This window comes from Eufriesea mexicana, unplaced genomic scaffold, assembly GCF_001483705.2.
Source record: "Eufriesea mexicana isolate 0111107269 unplaced genomic scaffold, ASM148370v2 scaffold9187, whole genome shotgun sequence".
NCBI lineage: Eukaryota > Metazoa > Arthropoda > Insecta > Hymenoptera > Apidae > Eufriesea > Eufriesea mexicana.
In genome coordinates this window covers 281,528-302,766 of record NW_016916911.1, presented here as the reverse complement: position 1 = coordinate 302,766, position 21,239 = coordinate 281,528, and the positions used below count along the sequence as shown (strand labels likewise).

Here is a 21,239-nt window from a genome sequence, read left to right as displayed (position 1 = left end):
AGGCTAGAAAAATGGCGAGCTTGGAGCCAGTCACACCTACGGGAAAGGGAAAGAAACTGGAGGAAACCGGCGAGGTAAGGCTTATGCATTTAGCCGTTTGATCGAGGCGATCGATCGAGCAACTGGACTGAACCGTATTTCCCTCGAACGAGTTCACCTACGCGCTGGCAAATAGCGCTCGCGAGTGTTCCAACCGCAGAGCCCCTTAAGGATTCGACTCGAATTCGCCGATAATCGTATTCAAAGGCGACGAGGGAAAAGAGACACGCGGTTACCGTGACGGGACTCTAAATTAATTCCCGACCGCACTTTTTCGCAGTGCAATTATGTTCGCGCGACAGAACTTCCCTTCGATTTGTATGCCTCATATGCAGCGCCGCGTAGAGCCATTTCTGATAACGTACAGCGTACTCTGGGTCTGAGAAAAGCGTAACGAGGCGAGTAAACGGGCGAAGAGGTGTCGAATACTCACGTCTTTGCTGGGAACGCAAAGCGGTGTTCCTTCCTTCACGATCCCTGCTTCCACCATCACGCCCATCACGATCGGATCACGGGAGTTGAAGATGTACTGCAACGAAAGATAGTCTTTTAAGAACGGGAATCGTCAACAAACGTCATAGTATTGGAAAATAGCCTTCCCAAGTGATGATCGACTTTGATCCAGCTTTGTTACTCGATAAATAGAGATAAATAGAGGTAAAGAAACCCAGAGGTACATACCTGCGGCAAGACACGAAGTTTGCAAGGGAACACGGCGATGTGCTTGTTCTCGTCCCGTTTCCGTTGCTTCAGCTCTTCCCTGTAAGCCGTGAATTTATCGAACAGATGATAGATGATGTCTGCCTGGAAGATCTTCACGCCGAGAGAGTCAGCCAGTTCCTGAGCCTCTCTTTCGATCTTCACGTCGAACGCGAGGATCGTCGCGTATCTGTGAACGAGACCACGTCGATCACGTGAAACGTGCGGTCTAGGACGTACCTAAATTGGTACAGAGATACTCACTGGCTATCGTGCTCCAACATGATTGAGGCCTTCATCACGTCCTTCTTCACTACGGATCCGATGCGTATTCCAGCATACTGAAAACGGAAGAGAAGTCTTTTAGCAAACTGACTATTGGATTGCATACTTGGTTCGTGATCTTGGAGTCCATAAATTATTCGGAATAATAAATAATTAACCCACAGAGACTGTAATCCTTTATCACCTAGTTGCCTAAGTAGAGGGCGACTTTTGTCAAAATTTCAAAGACAGAATACGATTTTTGACGTCTCTGAGATCGTCCATGTGTCAACTCGAAAGATTCGCAAGAGTATTCGAATTTTCGCACAGTTGTCGAGTCGTGGCACCTAGATTTCGTCGCGAATAATCGAAACGGCAGGTGAGAGAGACATGTCCTCGCTTGAAGTCGAGTCCACGTTTAATAGGGAACTTCTCAGCTCAGCTGCAATTAACCCACGTAGATGCAATCCTCTACCATCAGCTGATCGAAAGACACGTCTAATTCTCTGCTGTCTAAGTAGCCCCCTACTTTTGTCAAGATTTCAAACATAGAATACGATTTTTGGCGTCTCTGAGACCGTTCATGTGTCAACTCGAAAGATTCGCAAGAGTATTCGAATTTTCGCACAGTTGTCGAGTCGTGGCACCTAGCTTTCGTCGCGAATAATCGAAACGGCAGGTGAGAGAGACATGTCCTCGCTTGAAGTCGAGTTCACGTTTAATAGGGAACTTCTCAGCTCGGCCGCAATTAACCCACGTAGATGCAATCCTCTACCATCAACTGATCGAAAGACACGTCTAATTCTCTGTTGTCTAAGTAGCCCCCTACTTTTGTCAAGATTTCAAAGACGGAAGACGATTTTCGACGTCTCTAAGATCGTCCATGTGTCAACTCGAAAGATTCGCAAGAGTATTCGAATTTTCGCACAGTTGTCGAGTCGTGGCACCTAGCTTTCGTCGCGAATAATCGAAACGGCAGGTGAGAGAGACATGTCCTCGCTTGAAGTCGAGTTCACGTTTAATAGGGAACTTCTCAGCTCAGCTGCAATTAACCCACGTAGATGCAATCCTCTACCATCAACTGATCGAAAGACACGTCTAATTCTCTGTTGTCTAAGTAGCCCTCTACTTTTGTCAAGATTTCAAACATAGAATACGATTTTTGACGTCTCTGAGATCGTCCATGTGTCAACTCGAAAGATTCGCAAGAGTATTCGAATTTTCGCACAGTTGTCGAGTCGTGGCACCTAGCTTTCGTCGCGAATAATCGAAACGGCAGGTGAGAGAGACATGTCCTCGCTTGAAGTCGAGTTCACGTTTAATAGGGAACTTCTCAGCTCAGCTACAATTAACCCACGTAGATGCAATCCTCTACCATCAACTGATCGAAAGACACGTCTAATTCTCTGTTGTCTAAGTAGCCCTCTACTTTTGTCAAGATTTCAAACATAGAATACGATTTTTGACGTCTCTGAGATCGTCCATGTGTCAACTCGAAAGATTCGCAAGAGTATTCGAATTTTCGCACAGTTGTCGAGTCGTGGCACCTAGCTTTCGTCGCGAATAATCGAAACGGCAGGTGAGAGAGACATGTCTCCTCGCGTGGAGTCGCGGCCACGTTTAAAAGGGAACTTCTCGGCTCGGAGGTAGCGGAGTTCCGTACTTGGAAGGAAAACAAAATATTAAGGTAAAGCATAAACCACTGTCACCGTAACATAAATACAGTGGAACGCTATGCGTGCAAGCGTGTGTCTGTTTGGCCGCAAAAATAACTAGTGACGCATGCTGTCCGGATTCGGCTGGCCGATGCGACGAGACACGACAACGTAGAAATAAACGCGCCGATGCACCTACAAACAAGCTATTTCGCGGGCTAGAACCACGGCTATCGAGACAATACCTCCAATGTACGAACGCATCAGCCGAGGTTAAAAGGTAAATTACTCGAGGATGGGTAATTGAAAGCAAGATTTGCGACGGTAACGTCACGAAAGTGTCTGACAAACGAGACATAGCTAAATAATTTTTTCAACTATACTGTATACCTAGGAGAGGTGAAAATGTGTGGGTTAAAGATTTAGAAAGTTCGAAAGACAAGTATGGAATAGGTCGGATATGGAATGCGAATATATGGTTTATGGGGACCATAAAAGTATGCGAACGCGCAGAAATGGAGTAGGTAATTAACATAGACTGAGACTGGAATAATTCACGAGAGTGAATATTTTAAAAGATATATTCGCATTCAACGTTTTATGAAGACTATATTAATAGTTAGATTTTTCACAATTTTACTATTTTTGTAAAATTTGGTATAGTATTATTCTAGGGGTGTGTTTCGATTCTTAAATTTCGAAACACGAGTTTTGGTATACTTTCGTGAGCAATCGTAGGTAAAAAGAATTCTGATAGATACATAAGTACGGAAAATTCATGATTTTAAGTAAAGAATTAAATTAAATCAAGTTAATTTAAAAGTAAATCCTGCTTTTTGGAAATGTCCTCCTTAAAAGAGAATTTGTTTAATTAATTTTCTCGAAAGAGAAAATACGACTAGATTAATTAACCCTTTACACTCGGCGAATTTTTCGTTACAAAAAGATAGCAATTCGATATTTAAATATTCGTAAATATCGACGATATTTTTAAAACGGTAAATATGAAATCGTATGTAAATTAAGACGTAGAATTATTTTACTTCAACATTGCACGCATCGTTGGGTAATTTTAAATTTGATATATTAGTTAACATCGATCTTTAGGTTCTGATCAAAATGGCGACTGAAGGGAGCCTCTCGAGTGCAAAGGCATAATTAATATATCAAATTTATTATTAATATCAAACACCCAATTCCTTATACATATATGTCGGGATTAACACTAGAATTACCGATCTTTAATGGGTACCTAAACATAATAGGCATACATAGATAATAGTAATTTCAGTGGTACGATAAGAAAATATATTAATTACAGTCGACGTTAATTTTTCTAAAAACAGGTATAATATTTTTAGCAATTGCTGTTGAAAAGATAAGTTTAGCTGTAGTCAAAAATCAATCTAGTTTATAAGATATAAGTTCCTAGAACGAATGTTTATCTAAATATTCGATGGGAGTTGGGGCTCTGGGCTAAGGGGCAGGAGCTGGGTACAGCCGCAGATGTGTCTTAGGGGGGTCTATAAAAGAGAATATATATATACCAATTCAATGGAAAAGAATGATCCCAGAATTTTCCTCTCTGCAATTATTGGGACTATGGGTTCTAACAGTAAAATAACTACGATATACATATTGTTGGAAATTAGCCTATGCATGGTGACAGACCTCTTAGAGGTTGCAGGCCAATACCGACCTTTAGACCTCAAGATACTATGCAGGCATGAAGGGGTCGGTTTTTGGGGTTTAAAAGGGCCTGTTGTCTCTCGCTGCTCTCACTCTCAAACCCTTTATCAATGGTGTGATAAAGACTCTCGTTTTTCTTTATATATTCGCATATAAAGTGTATACATTTCGCTTCCATTAAACTTCATACATCCAATTGCTATGCAACTGAATACGGTTACTTCCATGTACGCTAATCGTTTGGATTTCCTTCCCGAAATTCCCAAGAGAAGGCAGCCGTGCGTTCTCGGCATCAGGGCGAAGAAAAAGCCTGAATTTCGGCTGGCCCGTGGCTTCTAGTGTTAAGGATTCGGTCCCATTAAGATAGCAGAACTTTTGAACGATAATGTACGACTAATTGCCAGCGGATAAAGTGGTCGCGCAACAGTAGCTACATTTACGAGCTAATTTTCGAGTTGAGACGAGCGGCGGGCCGATAATCATTCATCAAAGGCAGACGGCAAGGGGCAGAGAGGGGGACGGTGGAAACAGGACGAGTAGAAGATGATACGTTGCCGGGCATTTTTTTCAGATAAGACGGCTTTTTAAGACTTCCGGTGCGTCGTCGCGTTCCGATATTAGGACGAGATACGCGGCGCTTTTTTCCCTGGACCACCATAGCGAGACCGGCGCTCTCGGCCACGTAAATACCCGGCATTCCGCCGCACCTACGTCATTGTTTTCCACTCTTATTATTTGTAAACAAGACCGCGATTAGCATACCTACGCGCGTGCGACTCGCTCACCATTCCGAACACGTCCGTCCTCCGGCCAGTCTACGACTATGATAGCGATTTCGATTCCACGGTGAGAGGTGCTGCCAATATTAAAGCCACGTTAACACTTTGACTGCCACGTTGGTCGTATATGACCGACCACGGTTTCTCCTGCAACGCCATAGTGGTTATTGGTGGCTTGGACTACTTGCAATTGTGAAAATTGTACGAAAATTGACAGTTAGTTGACTGTCAAACGTTACCAAAGCGCCACTTGTGGTCAACCGTGACTGCCAATAAGATAAACGCTACATTGGATAAGAATATTGTCCTTGATCACTAATTTATTGTCATTTTGCCATTATATGCTTCGAATAATAAAAATATTTCGTGATTTCGACGTGGCAGTCAAAGGAGTAAAGACCGAACACGATTAACACCGTGAAATTGATGACATCTAATTGGGAAATTGAAGAATTAGGTATCCTTCTTCGAAATATCACCTCGCTAGAAAATATGAAACGTTAGTTAACCATATGCTCTATCTTCTCTGCCTTCCGACATATTTCTTCGCCATTTTGGCACTCGAAGATGCAATCGACTTGACACTTTGACTGTCACGTTGGTCGTATATGACCGACCACGGTTTCTCCTGCAACGCCATAGTGGTTATTGGTGACTGGAGCGCTTGGACTACTTGCAATTGCGAAAATTGTACGAAAATTGACAGTTAGTTGACTGTCAAACGTTACCAAAGCGCCACTTGTGGTCAACCGTGGCTGCCAATAACATAAACGCTCCATTGGGTAAGAATATTGTCCTTTATCACTAATTTATTGTCATTTTGCCATTATATGCTTCGAATAATAAAAATATTTCGTGATTTCGACGTGGCAGTCAAAGGAGTAAAGACCGAACACGATTAACACCGTGAAATTTATGACAACTAATTGGGAAATTGAAGAATTAGGTATCCTTCTTCGAAATATCACCTCGCTACAAAATATGAAACGTTAGTTAACCATATGCTCTATCTTTTCTGCCTTCCGACATATTTCTTCGCCATTTTGGCACTCGAAAATGCAATCGACTTGACACTTTGACTGTCACGTTGGTCGTATATGACCGACCACGGTTTCTCCTGCAACGCCATGGTGGTCATTGGTGTCTGGAGCGCTTGGACTACTTGCAATTGCGAAAATTGTACGAAAATTGACAGTTAGCTGACTGTCAAACGTTACCAAAGCGCCATTTGTGGTCAACCGTGACTGCGAATAAGATAAACGCTCCATTGGATAAGAATGTTGTCCTTGATCACTAATTTATTGTCATTTTGCCATTATATGCTTCGAATAATAAAAATATTTCCATGGCGTCCTGAGCGAAACTCGCGATTTTGACGTTGCAGCGAAAGGGTTAATGGGAAATCGAAGAGTCGTTATGAACGACCCTTTAAGCCAGACAACAGCGGCGTAAACTCGCTGAAACCCGTGACCTTTACGTAATGAATGAACCGGCAGAGATGAACGGGGGGGAAAAAGGAAAGAAAAACGCGGGCCAATTAGAAGGCCGCTCGATAAATGAGCCTACTCACCGAAACACCGAGAGCTAGTCATGTTTCATTGATGAACGCTGAATTGCGATACCATCCGCTGGAATAAGGTAAAAGGACCGAGCGTGTAGGACCGGATGAATGAAAAAGAGAGAGAGGCGAAAAAAGGTGTAGCGTGGGAGGTGGTCAACGAGGATGAGAGAGGCACCGCTGCTGAGGAATGCAATTAACGATCGCGTCGGATGATACGTGTCAAACGAGACGGAAAAAAGGGGAGAAAAATAGGAAAAAAGGGAAGAAGAAGGAAACAGGGAGAGGGGAAGACCGGTGTGCCGAGAATAGCGAAAGGAACGGGTAACGCGTGGAAAATCGAGCAAGTTCAAGGAAATGCGTTACGCTTTCCGCGAAACGCGTAACGATAATAATCCTCGCCACTCGGATGGTTCCCTGAAGCCCGGGATATTTTCGAGACCGCAGCTTTTCAATACGGAAATAAACGTGGAAAGGACGTTCGACGGAAACGAAAACGACGAATGAAGGAACATTTCTCCTGCTGAAGAACGAGAACTGGAATCGAAAGCAAACCAGTTGGAATTTCGCGGGTGTCCCTCTTTCTAGTGGACAACAGACGAATTCGGGCATGGAAAAGTCACTAGACCAATCTGAAGCATCGAACTGGACGTGAAAGGTTGGAAATTCGCGAGCAAATTCGACAGATGCTATCGATGAAGGAGGGTGTTGAAAGGTGAAAGAGGGTGCAAGAGGGAAATGACGGAGGACAAAATAGGGCACGGATCCTCTTCAGCCTCTTGTCATAACCGCGGAACGTTTCCCGAACAAGGAAATTCTAATTTATTAAACTTATGAATCTGTTAACCCTTTGTGGTTCAAGTCGCGTTCGAGGTCATTGACGAGTGCACAGCGAAGGTATCGACCTAGGTAGGTCTACCTTGGGTATCAACCTCCATTTGATGACGTACCTTTCCTCTATACAGGGTGGACCACGTGGATGTTACAAATCCTGAACAGGTCACTTCCAAAAGTTCCAAAAGAGAAGAGCAATTCTTGCAAAATGTACATTTGTTAGGGCACCTACAAATTGCATGCTTGTTTTTAGCGAAAACTCGTGTTTTTCGTGGCACCTTCATTTAATGACGTATCTTTCCTCTATACAGGGTGGACTACGTGAATATTGCAACTTATGAACAAACCATTTCCAAAAATTCCGAAAGAGGAGAGCAATTCTTGCAAAGTGTGCATTTGTTAGGGCACCTACCAATTGCATGCTTGTTTTTAGCGAAAACTCGTGTTTTTCGTGGCACCTTCATTTAATGACGTATCTTTCCTCTATACAGGGTGGACTACGTGAATATTGCAACTTATGAACAAACCATTTCCAAAAATTCCGAAAGAGGAGAGCAATTCTTGCAAAGTGTGCATTTGTTAGGGCACCTACCAATTGCATGCTTGTTTTTAGCGAAAACTCGTGTTTTTCGTGGCACCTTCATTTAGTGACGTATCTTTCCTCTATACAGGGTGGACTACGTGAATATTGCAACTTATGAACAAACCATTTCCAAAAATTCCAAAAGAGGAGAGCAATTCTTGCAAAGTGTGCATTTGTCAGGGCACCTACCAATTGCATGCTCGTTTCTAACTAAAACTCGTGATTTTCGTGACACGGGTCGATTCCTCTGTTCATCCTACGTGAAAACTATGATTTACCGAAGATGTTCAAACGTTCAGGCGCATCTCCATTACACTGCACCCGTGCTACGTTCGAAAAGCACCTAGGGGCCTAACGCGTGCAGCGCTCCTCGAACCAATTATTCCCCGCCTTCGGCATTTTATCGTAAATGCGTTAATAACGAAGTTATGACTTGTAACATTTGCGTGGTATAATGTAATACACTAGACTCCCTGTAACGCGGAATTTTACAATGCTAAAGATACCGAGACTACCGTTTCCAGGTTTTGTTCAACTGACTATAATGAATTTATGAAATTATTTCTTTTCTTGAATTAATACGAAATAAAATCTTTCGTTTACGTACGTTAGTAACATACGTTATCTCGAGGCTGCTCTGATTCGTGAAATGTACAGGGTGTCTCAAGAGATAGCTATTCCACGTAAGAAGATACCTAGAGAACGTATAGAATGACTTCTCTTCGTTTGGGACTTGGTATTTCAGAAAATTAAATTTGGAAATTCGCAATTTTGGACTGGACCTTTTACATGGAAACAGTTTTTAATTAAAAACGCACCTATGTCGATAAATGCTTGACGAATCAAGTCGTAGCACCAGATTAATGGCTTAATAAAATACTTATGGCTATAGCATTGTGTTCATGGCTACACTCGGTATTGCATTGTCATTTGCCAATATCACTACCCATATTTGATCTATCCATTGATCGTTCTAGAATTGCTATAGAGTTTAAATCATCAGTGAAGAGAATAATCCAACAAGAGACATGTCTCGTTAGGAAAAATTAGGAAGAATTGGAATGAAACGGGACATGGAGTGCAACTTAACATTAAAACGGGTTAAACCCCGGTCTTTACTCGGTCTATACCCGTGGCTGTAGCACCATGGTGCCCATCCATGGTGTCTCCCGATGAAAAAGTTGATCGCCGCTTAGACCCGCGATGGTAGAAAACGGCTAGTACGCGCGCGCGCGAATAATTGCTGGTTCGACACGGTGTTTGCGAGCCGGTACATATAAATAGCATCAAATAATTTTCCACTTTCGTATAATTATACCGTGTTAAGTGGTGGAAACGAAATTCGATAAACATCTACCGCATGTAACAAAGTGGAAGAAACGAGGGAACGACTGGTCGCTAATTGAAATTGCTTTGCATCGCAGACGCACGCAGCATTCTCCGCTTTTATTTCTTCCCATTTTTTCCTTTCCTTCCCCCCTTCTCTTTCCCCTTTTTCCCTTTTTTCCCATTTTTCGTTCGCCTACCCGTTAGCAGCGGCGCTGTCATCGATTACCGGTTACCTCGAAGGCACCCGTACGACTCGTCGCTTCTTGCTTTACGACACCAGGCCGAAGGGAAGAGGCTAGTCAGTCGAACGACATCGACTGTGAAATTCCACGAATAGGAGAGTTTAAGAGGATCCAGTCCGCGCCGCGAGTCGACCGGCCAGCCCGAGCGGATCGCCACGTTCGTTTCCGCTCTTCGATCTTGCATCTGGAGAAACGATGAAAACGAGAATCGAACGAAATTTTCCACGCAGATCTGTCATCGTTAACCATAATAGCATCGTTGGCGGTGTTTGGCCGCGAGCTAGGGAAAAGCTGGAATAGAGGACGCATCAGCGAGATACGCAGCGTGGTACCGGCGAGTTGACAGAAAACAACTAAACGCTATCCGTTAATCAGTTTCCGTTAAGATTTCGAGATTGCCGGTCAACGTCGTTTATTTCTCTCTCCTTTTCAGAGGCCGGTAATCTCCGAGCGGCTTCTCTCGTCGTGAAAACGCGTACATCGTAGGATGCCGGCACACGGCCGACAGAGCGTGCACTCGCGTGTCCGCGCTCCGCATATCCGCTCCCATGTCCCGGTATAGCTGCTTATATACCGCGGTTAAAAACAATGCGAGGAAACGAGCCATCTTTTCCTGCTGCAGAAGAGGAGCGAGCTGCACCTCCGTCCGCTCGGCACGAGTTCCACCGTGCAACGGAACACAACTATGCCACGCAGACTCCTCGAAAAATTCACGCGTTCTACTTTTATTTACCTGCCTTCCGCTCTCCTCCATTCGGAAGGCCAGTCCTCTGACCACGGTTTTCTCCGCTTTGAAAAATCCACGAGCGATCACCGGGGGCTTTGAAACGATTAGAGTCTTGGACGAGACGAGTGGTTTACCACGGTTTTCTCCGCTTTGAAAAATCCACGAGCGATCACCGGGGGCTTTGAAACGATTAGAGAGCCTTGGACGAGACGAGTGGTCTAAGATCTTCGTGCAAGTCGTTCGATAACGTGAACGGAATGCAACTGTCGCGCAATCTTATTTTATTTTTCCTTTTCTAACGAATTTTTTCTTAAAAAATTGGAAAATAATTCAACGATCGTAGATACGGGTCGTGGTGGCGCTAGTGAGTTAAATGGAACAATCGACGAACGCTTACTCGTGAAGTTAAAGAATTCTTTTCCCTTCGAGGAATTATGAGACTCGCCAATGATGATTGCACAAGTCCAAGATTTTTAATTCAAAGACGTGGAAGTCGTTCGATTCGAAAACAACTGGAATTGCACGGCGGAAAAATTTGTAAAGACAATATAGCACGAGCAATAGGTAATAACAAGAAAACTGCAAAATTATATCAGTAAAGTTAGAAAATAATTCAACGATCGCAGATACGAGTCGTGGTGGCGCTAGTGAGTTAAATGGAACAATCGACGAACGCTTACTCGTGAAGTTAAAGAATTCCTTTTTCTTCGAGGAACTGAGACTCGTCACTGACGATTGCAGAGGTCTAAGATCTTCGATACGAAGAGATAGAAGACGTTCGATTCGAAAATAATTGGAAGTGCACGACGGAAAAATTTGTGAAGACAATATCGCACGAGCTACAGTGCAAGTAGTAACAAGAAAACTGCAAGATTATAGCGGCAAAATTAGAAAATATTTCAACGAGGTATATTTACGATAGACTATTGTAGATACGAGTCGTGGTGGCGCTAGTGAGTTAAATGGAACAATCGACGAACGCTTACTCGTGAAGTTAAAGAATTCTTTTCCCTTCGAGGAATTATGAGACTCGTCAATGATGATTGCACAAGTCCAAGATTTTTAATTCGAAGACGTGGAAGTCGTTCGATTCAAAAACAACTGGAAATGCACGGCGGAAAAATTTGTGAAGACAATATAGCACGAACAATAGGTAATAACAAGAAAACTGCAAGATTATAGCGGCAAAATTAGAAAATAGTTCAACGAGGTATATTTACGATAGACTATTGTAGATACGAGTCGTGGTGGCGCTAGTGAGTTAATTGGAACAATCGACGGACGCTTACTCGTGAAGTTAAAGAATTCTTTTCCCTTGTAAGTAACTATGAGACTTGTTGACGACTGGAAGAGCTTAAGATCTTCGAGATCCGTGCGATCGGATGCGATTGAAAATGTTACGCGATGTTATGCTTTTTTTAAATAGAATCTTTTCGTTCGAGGCGTAAAACGTTAATTTCTACGTGACCATGTTACGAACAAGGTGGGTAATTATTAATCGATGCGCGTGTCCCCGGCTCGTTCCAAGAAGAATAGCGCGTGTCCCGGTTAAACTATTTATTTCGATCCTGCTCGTCTAAACAGGACGAGAACAGGAAGATACTCGGCGAGAATCTTCAATTCGCCAACGCCGTCATAATCGGGCGGATATGCGTACGTATGCGTTCGAAGCCGAAGCGAGGCGGCTCGCTTCGTAAATATTAAGCGTCTCGCTGCGACACTGTCCGCGAGATCGACGAAAGAGAAGCAACGTTAAATTTTATGTAAACCAGGATCGAATTCGTTCATGAGAAACCGCGAGTTTCACATTCGGTCCTCGATCCCGGGATTACTATATGACGCCTGATAGAAATGAGAATCGAGTTACTCTTCGATACAGGACGCGAATAATGCCATCTATTACGTGTTTCGAACGTGATCGAAATATCGGTCTTTCAAGTCTCCCGTGTCAACAAATGATACAAAATTAACGACACCTTTTACGATGTCATAAAATAAAATCATCCTCTATAATTCTATTTCGTATATCGTTATATTATACAATTATTATTGCGATTATTATATTTTATCGTACACTCGGAGACAAAAAGATAGCCTACTGACGATGAGAAATGTATGCTTTTACTCACAGATGTGAAAAATAGACTAGCTTCGAGACGATACATCTTGGCAACAAAAGATCACACGATGACGAATCAAATTTGGTTTTGCGGATGAAGAATGGTACCCTGTGTCATGGTGAAGGAAGTTACCGAAGGAAAATTAATCTCCACATCGAGCATTTCCTAGTTTCTATCTTCAAATATCTTCTGTCAAATTCGGATCTGTCACTCATAGATCATTTTACGACAATGAAAGCTCGGTTACCCGATTTTCATACCTGTATTATAATTTTGTCCCTGACTGTATCGTTATTACCTCTGTAATTGAACTGATCGCTATATTCGTACCAGCGTTTGCAACAAAGGGTTATAATAACAAATTATAATTAATTAAAACGAAATTGATCTTCCTAACTTCGTCAACTGGCGACCATCTGGCATCTTCGGTGCAATAGAGTATGCAAACGGCTAATATGGTAAGAATACGGTAACACGGTACTCCAGATAATGGATTAGCACCTCGACAGGGCTGAGACGAAAGGCTACTCCATCGTGGAAAATCGCTCAGACTTAGACTACTCGTTGGTCTAGAGATAAATAACGATAATCATAATTATTAGGATAATAAAAAAGGAAGAGTGCAGGCAATTTGAAAGTCGATAGAGCATTCTCTCGGCACGGTGCGCGATATTCGTGTCTCATCTCTGGCGCAACACACGCCTTATAAACCGACACACAGGGCTACGATTCGAGTCGTACGTCCGCCCGTTCGTCGATCCGTCCACCCACGGTGCTTTTGCTCCGAGTGTGGGCAGTTTCCTGTACGTTGGTCACGTATTCCTTTTTCCAGCCCACACGCGTCCGTGTCTCTGTGTTGGTAGAAGAGAGGCCTGCTCGGAGAATCTCTATATACTGCCCGTGAGTTTAGCCCGCCAACCCCACGATTTCTCCTTCTCGTTGAGAAAGAGAACCGTGGCGACGGAGGAGGAGGATGCCGGGTGACGGAGAAGGAGAGGAAGAGAAGCGATAGTGAAGAAGAGGAGAGAGGTGAGATGGAAAGAGAGAAGCTTACACCCCTGGCCTCCGTTCCCCGCTGGTGTCTACTCCCTCCTGCATGCCATATGTAAAAGCATACCCGCATTGCCCGTAGAGTGACGGACCGTACTTACGACTGGATGCGTGCGTGTGTCGCGTATGCCTGCGATAAAACCTGACGTCACGGGCCACGTGATCGTACGATACGGTGGGGGCAACCCATTCATAATCCGAGGAAGGACAGGCTTAAGGCCGTTTCGGACGTTACCTCGAACCGAACCATCGTAGCTTCCTTTTTTCTTTTTTTCCTCTCCTTCTTTCTCTTTCCTTTTTTTCCTCTTTATCGTGCGAGCTGCGAGTTGGATGCACCGCTGCCGAGCCACCATCCAAACGCTCGGACAATATCGAACGAGTCACGGCAATGATAATGCCGAGAATTCGCGCTACGAAACGCGTCAGCTGCTCGTCCAACATTTTACCGGTATATTTCGACGAGAAAACCTCTCTCTCTCTCTTTTTCTTTCTCCCTTTTTCGTTCCCTTGCTATATCTTTATTTATCTCTCTCTCTCTCTCTCTCCCTCTCTCTCTCTCTCTCTCTGCCTTTCACTCGCTCTCTCGGTCTCTCTTGTTCCGTCTCTATCGTATGTCGTATATCTAGAGGATCGCAGCACGATTTCCCTGTAAACTTGGTTTCTCGTTAAAATTATAATGAGAGGTTAGGTTGCGTGTTTACGAAGGATGTGAAACGAATAATACCTCGGAATGTTAATTTCCTGCTATTCCATGAATTCGTAAAAGCTTGGCTTCGGGTACATGCTTTGAAACGTATAGGTCGTTAGTTTTAGGACGAGGTTGTAGAGATGAAAAATCGCGAAACATACAAGACACCCTGTGGAAACCTATAAGGCGTGCTCACGGATGCACAACATGGCTGATAGCACGATGGATCACAACTACAAACACCGTATGCGACCAATGAGTCGTATCCTGCTAAACTGTTAAGAAGGAAGTGGTTCGTTGCTGCTCTTCTCTCTCTTTCTCTCTCTCTTTTCGTCTCACTCCTCTCACTGCGCATCTTTTTCTCACCCATTAGTTTGCTTTCGGTCTCTCTGTCCGCTTCACCATCGATCTTTCTGCCGGTTGCACAGTTTACTTTCGTGCTTACGCTTTCAGCGCTATTTCATGGTTCTGCCATTGCACAGGAGATTTAGCGAAGTTTCGTTCAACCCGCGCGAACACACGTCACTAACTTCTCCAAATAAATGAAAAAAAAAAAAGAAAAGCTAAAATGTTTCTTTCCAACGAACTTCCTAACGTGTTGAAACGTTTCCTACTTCTCGATCGATTTGATTCCAATCTATCGAATATCGATTTGTCGCTTCTGTTACCGAACGATGTTCAATCGAGTAGTACATAACCTATATTGCACAAATAACTCGTGTAACGTAAATGAAACTCACCGGTATATGGCTACTTTTCAGGAAGTCCAATAATGCTTCGAGGGCACCCAAAGTTGACGCTTGCACGTAAACACCTCGTTCTGCGAGCCGAATATTTCCAAGAGCGCTGGCTAATTCCTTTGCGATTTCTTCTTTCAGGACGTCCACTTCATCCGGTTTTTGTGCCACTTGAAGATTCAATCCTATTTGCCAAATATCAAATGGTGATTTTTTTCTTCGTATTATTAACAATGATACACGACAAATTTGATAAACTGCTTACCCGCAATTGCTTTTTCTAAATCCTTCGCAGCAATTTTTACTCCTTGAGCAGCTTTTACCTCGCGATGTTCGATGTACGCGTTCTGTAATTAATCACATAAAGAAAGCGTTATTGTTAGACGTTTCAGCGTAAATTTATTTTTATTTTAAAGACGCTACGAACAAAATTCGAATGCTTACTTTGACTCTTAATTCTTTCAGCGGTTGTGGCATAAGAAGTGAACGGATTTGAGTCACTATAGGGCCATCGGTTCCTGCTACTATCATTGTCTCGCCTTCTCTCAACATTCCATTGACTAGAATACAATCTATCGTAGTTCCGAGACCTGGCAATACTTTCACTTCCAAAACAGTAGCCTGAAGCTCTTCGCTGTACATGAGTCTTTTAGCTAGTGGACCCTGGCAGGCATCGACTATTAACGATAACAAATTACCCATACCCTCACCTGGACAAAAAATAATGCGATATATAACGATATATATTTCTTATGAAATTACGTCGAAACAACGAATTATCCAAAAAGGATATAATACGTAATATTTACCCGTGATAGCACTAGTGGGAACAAGGGATACGTAACTTCTAGGATCTTCATTTTCGTAATATAATGCTGCATTCAGGCCTTGTTCAGCAAATTGCAAAATAACATCTTTCGAATGTTTTTCGAACTCTCGCTGTGTATTAATAGACTGGCTTTTTATGATATCCTGAACATTTTTTCGGTTCATAGTTTGCCAATCGTATAATCTGTAAAAATGATCAGGTTACCGTTATTTTTTTGGGATTTAATTTACATGGGCCAGTAGCGATTAATTTTAAATTTCGTACCTGTCGATTTTATTTAAAGCTACGATGAAAGGACATTTCTTTGCCTTCAGTAAATTAAGACTTTCGATAGTTTGTGGTTCTAAACCGTGCATAATATCTACAACTAATATCGCTATATCACACAGAGAAGATCCTCGATTTCTTAAATTGCTAAAAGATTCGTGCCCAGGAGTATCTATTATCAAAAGACCAGGTATTTTGAATTTCTTATCGGCAAACTGCAAAAAATTATTACTTTTTGTTAACGAGTTCAATGTATACAGCATATAAAAAATAACTTACTCCTTTCACGTGTTTCGTTGATTCTCGAATAGCATCGATAGGTACATTTGTGGCGCCAATTTGTTGTGTTATACCGCCTGCTTCACCGTCTTGTACATTCGTTCTCCTCAACTTGTCGAGAATTTTTGTTTTCCCAGTATCGACATGACCTAAAACGCATACTACAGCAGCTCTAAGATTATCTAACGATCTTTTCTTTTCCGCTTCCATTCTCCGAAGATGTATTCGTTCTCTAACTCGTTCCTTTTTCTTTGCTGCATCCGATACTTTGTCTTCTAACCCACTGTCATCTTCGCTTTCCTCTGTCTCTGATTCACTACCACTCTCGCTTTCTGACTCACTTTCCGACGATTCTTTTTTACTTTCTTCAATTTGTGATTGCTTTTCCTTCTTCAGTGAGAAAAATGTATCCTTAATCTTTTTGGGAGCTTTTGGCACATCATCTAATTTATCTATTAAATTATCTTCTATCAAAAAATGTTTCATTGAATATGTTTGAAAACATACTCGTAATTATACATAATTGATACCTTCGTCCTGTTCATCTTCGCTAGATTCAGCATCCCATGAATCTTTGACATCATCTTTCTTTTCTTCAAATTCCTTAACCTGCTGATCTATAATTTCTACTTCGACTCTATCTGCCTCTGGTACACTTTCTTCTACTTTCTCATTGTCTTTTTCATCGACACTCGTTTGCTGTTTTACCTTGTTCGGTCTTATACGAGTTCCTAAAATGATATTTTTTTACATACTGAAATCTATTTCTATAAGTATTACTTCTTATGCCAGAGTATTGTAATTACCTGGTCTAGGTTTCTTCTCCCCTACACCTGGTAAATCTAAACCTTGAGCTTTAAGCGCATTCAACATAGCTTGTGCTCTAGCTCTATCTTGTTTTTGTTTTGTTGTTAAAAGTTTCCCCTCTGCCTTTAATCTTTCTTTTCTTTGCTTTTCTTTAAGTTTTTTCCTTTCCTTTCGTTCCTGTTCAAGCCTTAGTTGTTCCAAATGAGCTTGTTGTCTCAATTCTTCTTGACGTAGTCTTTCTTCTTCTTCTAGTTTCATTCTCTCCTCTTCTTCCTTTAATTTCTTTAAAGCTTCTTGCATTGCAGCAATAGTCTTCTTCCCAGGACCTTTGCCTATTGCACATATCTAATTATACTAAATGTAGACACAAATTAATGTTATATCCTAACAAATATAACTTACATTAATTTGTTAAGCTAAAGGAATCATAAAACTATTTGTTACCTTTCTCTTTTGGTTCTTCTTTTGCGCCTTTCTTTTTCTTCTTTTTTCCCTCATCACCTTCACCAGTTGCAGAAACATCTGCTTCATTTATCTCCTTTAATTCTACTCTTTTTGTTTCCGATACCTTTACTTCTGGCTCCTTTTTTATTTGTTTTTCTGTTGTATCTGCAGGCTTTCCTTCTTCATTTTCTCCTTTTTTAGCACTTTCCTATCATTGATTAATTTAAATATAATAAATCATAATATTATACATATAACAAACATAATAGTTAAAAGTACATACAGCTTTTTTCTGGGCAAGTTTCTTTTGCTTTTCTCTTTCTTTCTTTTCCTTTTTCTTCTGTGCAGCAGTTTTTACAGTTCCACTTTCCATCTCATCATCAATATCATTTGCTTCAAGGATTTCACTAGTCTTCAACTCTTCTTTAATATCGATGATTTCATTTTTTTCTTTCTTCTTATCCTTCTTTCCTTTTTTCTTTTTGTCTTCATCTTCAGGTTTTGGTTCGACTGGCTTATCTTTGACTTCCTCCTTTTGTCCAGAATATTCCAATTCCAATTCGGCCAAAACTTTTTCGATATCTTCTTCACTATCATTACGCTTTCTTCTGGCTAAATATAAATGTGAGTTGTAAAAATATATTTTGATTCCATTATAACTTCGACATGTTATATAATCTATAATATTTTCTTATAGATACTTATATAAAGAAAACATTCACAGCCCGCTCTTTATATTATGAAAAATCAATGTTTATCTTCAAATATTATAAAAATGATTAAACTGATTAAAAAATTACATTTGTGCATCAATATGTATATTACATGGATTGATATATAATAAATGATCAAATAAAACAAATTTTTATATTTTATTTAAAAAATTATTAACTATAGTAACAAAGTATTTGAAACAGTATGTGGCATTCATAATGTTTGTAACTTTCACTATTTAATTTGTAACCAAGCAACTTTCACCTTATACAGAAATTGGCAATCAATACATTCCTTAAACATTTAATAAATATAATATTTAACACGTGATCTACACCATTCAAAGTGAGTTCATATTCAATAAAAATAAGAGATCATGTTATTTTTAAGTTATGAAATATGTTCCATAATACCAAAGTATTATAATGATTTTTATAAATCACTAAAAATTTGAAACTTCTTATGAATACAGAAGGTAGACGAGATAAGCTTCAATTTGCCAAATTACAAATGTTAAAAAAGAACTAAAAGTACGTTATTATCCTTTCCGTATGTAACACAAAAGTGGTTAAGTTGAGGTTAAGTGAAAGCAGACGACATTCGTCATATAAGGAAAAAATGATAAAAATTTAATTGAAACATAAACGTATATGTATACATTCGAAGTATTATTATTTTATTTTTATTCAATTACATATATGTATTAATTATGTCACTGTTTCCTTACCTTTCTTGCCTCTCTTCGGTTGAGATTCCTGCATCTTGATCTACTTTTAAGGTTTTCCTGATGTACGTTCAGTTTTTTAATAATTTCGTTATTGTTTCACTAATAAAATTCTTTTTATGAACAGATTAAATATCGCTTCCAAATATAAGTAATTTTGAAACGATTACAAATAAATTATACGAAACTTGCAAACTCCTATCCTCTCAATCCGGTTTGCACAACTATGTGCACAACTAAACCATATATCATTACAATTTTGCAAGATGTACATTACATGAAGATTAAAGTTAACTTCGTATGTGCGACAAGTGTTTCAAGACAATAATTATTGATAAAAGAAATATTCGTCTCATATTATTATTTCAACTTTCATTTCATGAAATATATAATTTCTACAGATACTTTGTTAATATATTTAAATATAAAATAATCTGGAAAACATAAAATGTAGTTTACATGAAAATTTGAATAATTAACCAAAGTATGTATATTGTTTCTTTCGTTTATGTATAATTTAAAATTTAAAATAACTTATTTCTGGTATTGATAGTTAACAGCTTAATTTAACAGAAGTTAAGCTGAAATTTTTTATATATATTATACTATTAGTAGTTTCTGTTATTATCTTAACAGTTATTTTATGATTAAATGGTAGAGCACACGTACGCCATCTGAAGTGCAAAAGTTAACAATTTTGGTAAAGAACGAACGGTGTTCTTTCTTTACGTTGCGATCAAGATGGTGAGTTTGTGATATCTGAGTTGCTTGTCAGCAATCTGCGATTGTTGAAAGCATCTTTGTATAAATAAAATAATAAAAATTATAATTTTACTCAAAATTTATTAAATATTCTTTTAAAATTATTATTTTTTTCGTAGAATAATTAAATGTTAATTCTAATTATTGATAACTTTGCAGTTTCACGTTAAGATACAAACATAACCTTCATGACAAAACATTGAGATTTATTAAATTTGTATAAATAACTTTATAATATAATTTATTTACTTTGTTTTTTGTTGATAGGCTACACATAAAAAGAAGACCAGGAAACTTCGTGGGCACGTAAGCCACGGACACGGGCGTATAGGTATGATCTTGTACAAATCATGGTAAAATTCAAGTTTTATTTTAATAAAAATAATTAAAGTTTAAATAGCATTAAATTAATTATTATTATATTATATTTTAGGTAAGCACAGGAAACATCCTGGTGGACGTGGTAATGCTGGTGGTTTACACCATCATCGTATTAACTTTGACAAATACCATCCTGGTTATTTTGGGAAGGTAAATATATTCGTCATATTTTTATAAGGAATTTATAATAACATGCATCAAATGATGATAATTTTACTATTCACTGGCGAACTGAATTCAATTGAATGCACCTAGTATTTTGATGAATTGTACAAATATCAAATGTGTATTAATTGAAAATGACTAGTATTTAATTTTAAATTCATTTTACAGCTGGGTATGCGAAATTATCACTTAAGACGTAATACAAAATGGTGTCCTACTTTAAATTTGGATAAGTTATGGACATTAGTTTCTGAACAAACGAGACTTAAATATAAGGATTCCGAAAATAAAGTTCCAGTAATTGATCTTGTCAAAGCGGTAAGTTACAAATAATATAAGTATACATGTATATATTTTCACAATTTGCACATTAAATTTATTTCTCTATTTTGTATTTAATTTTTCAGGGATATTACAAACTTCTAGGAAAAGGGCGACTTCCTAAACAGCCAGTCATTGTTAAAGCCAAATTTTTCAGTAAACTGGCAGAAGACAAAGTTAAGGCTGTTGGAGGGGTCTGTGTACTCTCTGCTTAAACATGCAGGTACATATGTTTTAATGTAATTTCAATGTATTTAATGCAAATACTATCCCCGTTTTTAAATTGAGATGTTATACAAAAAAATGTAAAATTGTTAGTGATGATAATAAGAACGGGCGGTCGGAAAAGTGCGTACAACACTTAACACCATGTAGATTGTTCTATCTGATAAGAAAATCTATCTTAATATTATTTCAGTTTTTTAATGAATAAATTATTCATTATTTTTTTTTCATATTTCAGAAGCTGAAATCTTGATGAACAAGCCCACTGTACATTCTATGTTTATATTCTTAATAAAACACAGTAATTAAAAAACAAAAAAAAAAAAAA

At 39.7% G+C, this 21,239-nt stretch overlaps 2 protein-coding genes across 2 annotated transcripts in view; one reads left to right on the top strand and one right to left on the bottom strand.

Moving 5' to 3' along the window:
* Nucleotides 1-19,276, bottom strand: part of eIF5B (eukaryotic translation initiation factor 5B) — a 75,185-nt gene extending 55,909 nt beyond the window's left edge. Inside the window, exons 1-14 of the mRNA XM_017907820.1 lie at nt 19,061-19,276; nt 17,903-18,231; nt 17,620-17,827; nt 17,175-17,507; nt 16,899-17,099; nt 16,369-16,820; nt 16,087-16,304; nt 15,803-16,005; nt 15,438-15,703; nt 15,259-15,340; nt 14,997-15,178; nt 1,003-1,079; nt 721-928; nt 473-568 (exon numbers count right to left, since the gene is read on the bottom strand). Of these exons, the coding sequence (XP_017763309.1) occupies nt 473-568; nt 721-928; nt 1,003-1,079; nt 14,997-15,178; nt 15,259-15,340; nt 15,438-15,703; nt 15,803-16,005; nt 16,087-16,304; nt 16,369-16,820; nt 16,899-17,099; nt 17,175-17,507; nt 17,620-17,827; nt 17,903-18,231; nt 19,061-19,094 (2,889 nt within the window). The 5' untranslated portion in view covers nt 19,095-19,276. The remainder of the gene's footprint in view (nt 1-472; nt 569-720; nt 929-1,002; nt 1,080-14,996; nt 15,179-15,258; nt 15,341-15,437; nt 15,704-15,802; nt 16,006-16,086; nt 16,305-16,368; nt 16,821-16,898; nt 17,100-17,174; nt 17,508-17,619; nt 17,828-17,902; nt 18,232-19,060) is intronic.
* A 461-nt stretch (nt 19,277-19,737) lies between these two features.
* Nucleotides 19,738-21,221, top strand: RpL27A (ribosomal protein L27A). The gene is made up of 6 exons (XM_017907819.1): nt 19,738-19,801; nt 20,087-20,150; nt 20,253-20,350; nt 20,534-20,683; nt 20,773-20,909; nt 21,150-21,221. Exons 1-5 carry the CDS (start codon nt 19,799-19,801, stop codon nt 20,899-20,901), a joined length of 444 nt encoding a protein of 147 aa, XP_017763308.1. The 5' UTR covers nt 19,738-19,798; the 3' UTR covers nt 20,902-20,909; nt 21,150-21,221.
* Nucleotides 21,222-21,239: the final 18 nt, after the last annotated feature.

Coding starts and splice junctions, on each gene's coding strand:
- RpL27A (XM_017907819.1), top strand. Junction 20,351..20,533: donor ATCCTGGTTATTTTGGGAAG/GTAAATATATTC, acceptor TTCATTTTACAG/CTGGGTATGCGAAATTATCA. Junction 20,684..20,772: donor TAATTGATCTTGTCAAAGCG/GTAAGTTACAAA, acceptor TTAATTTTTCAG/GGATATTACAAACTTCTAGG.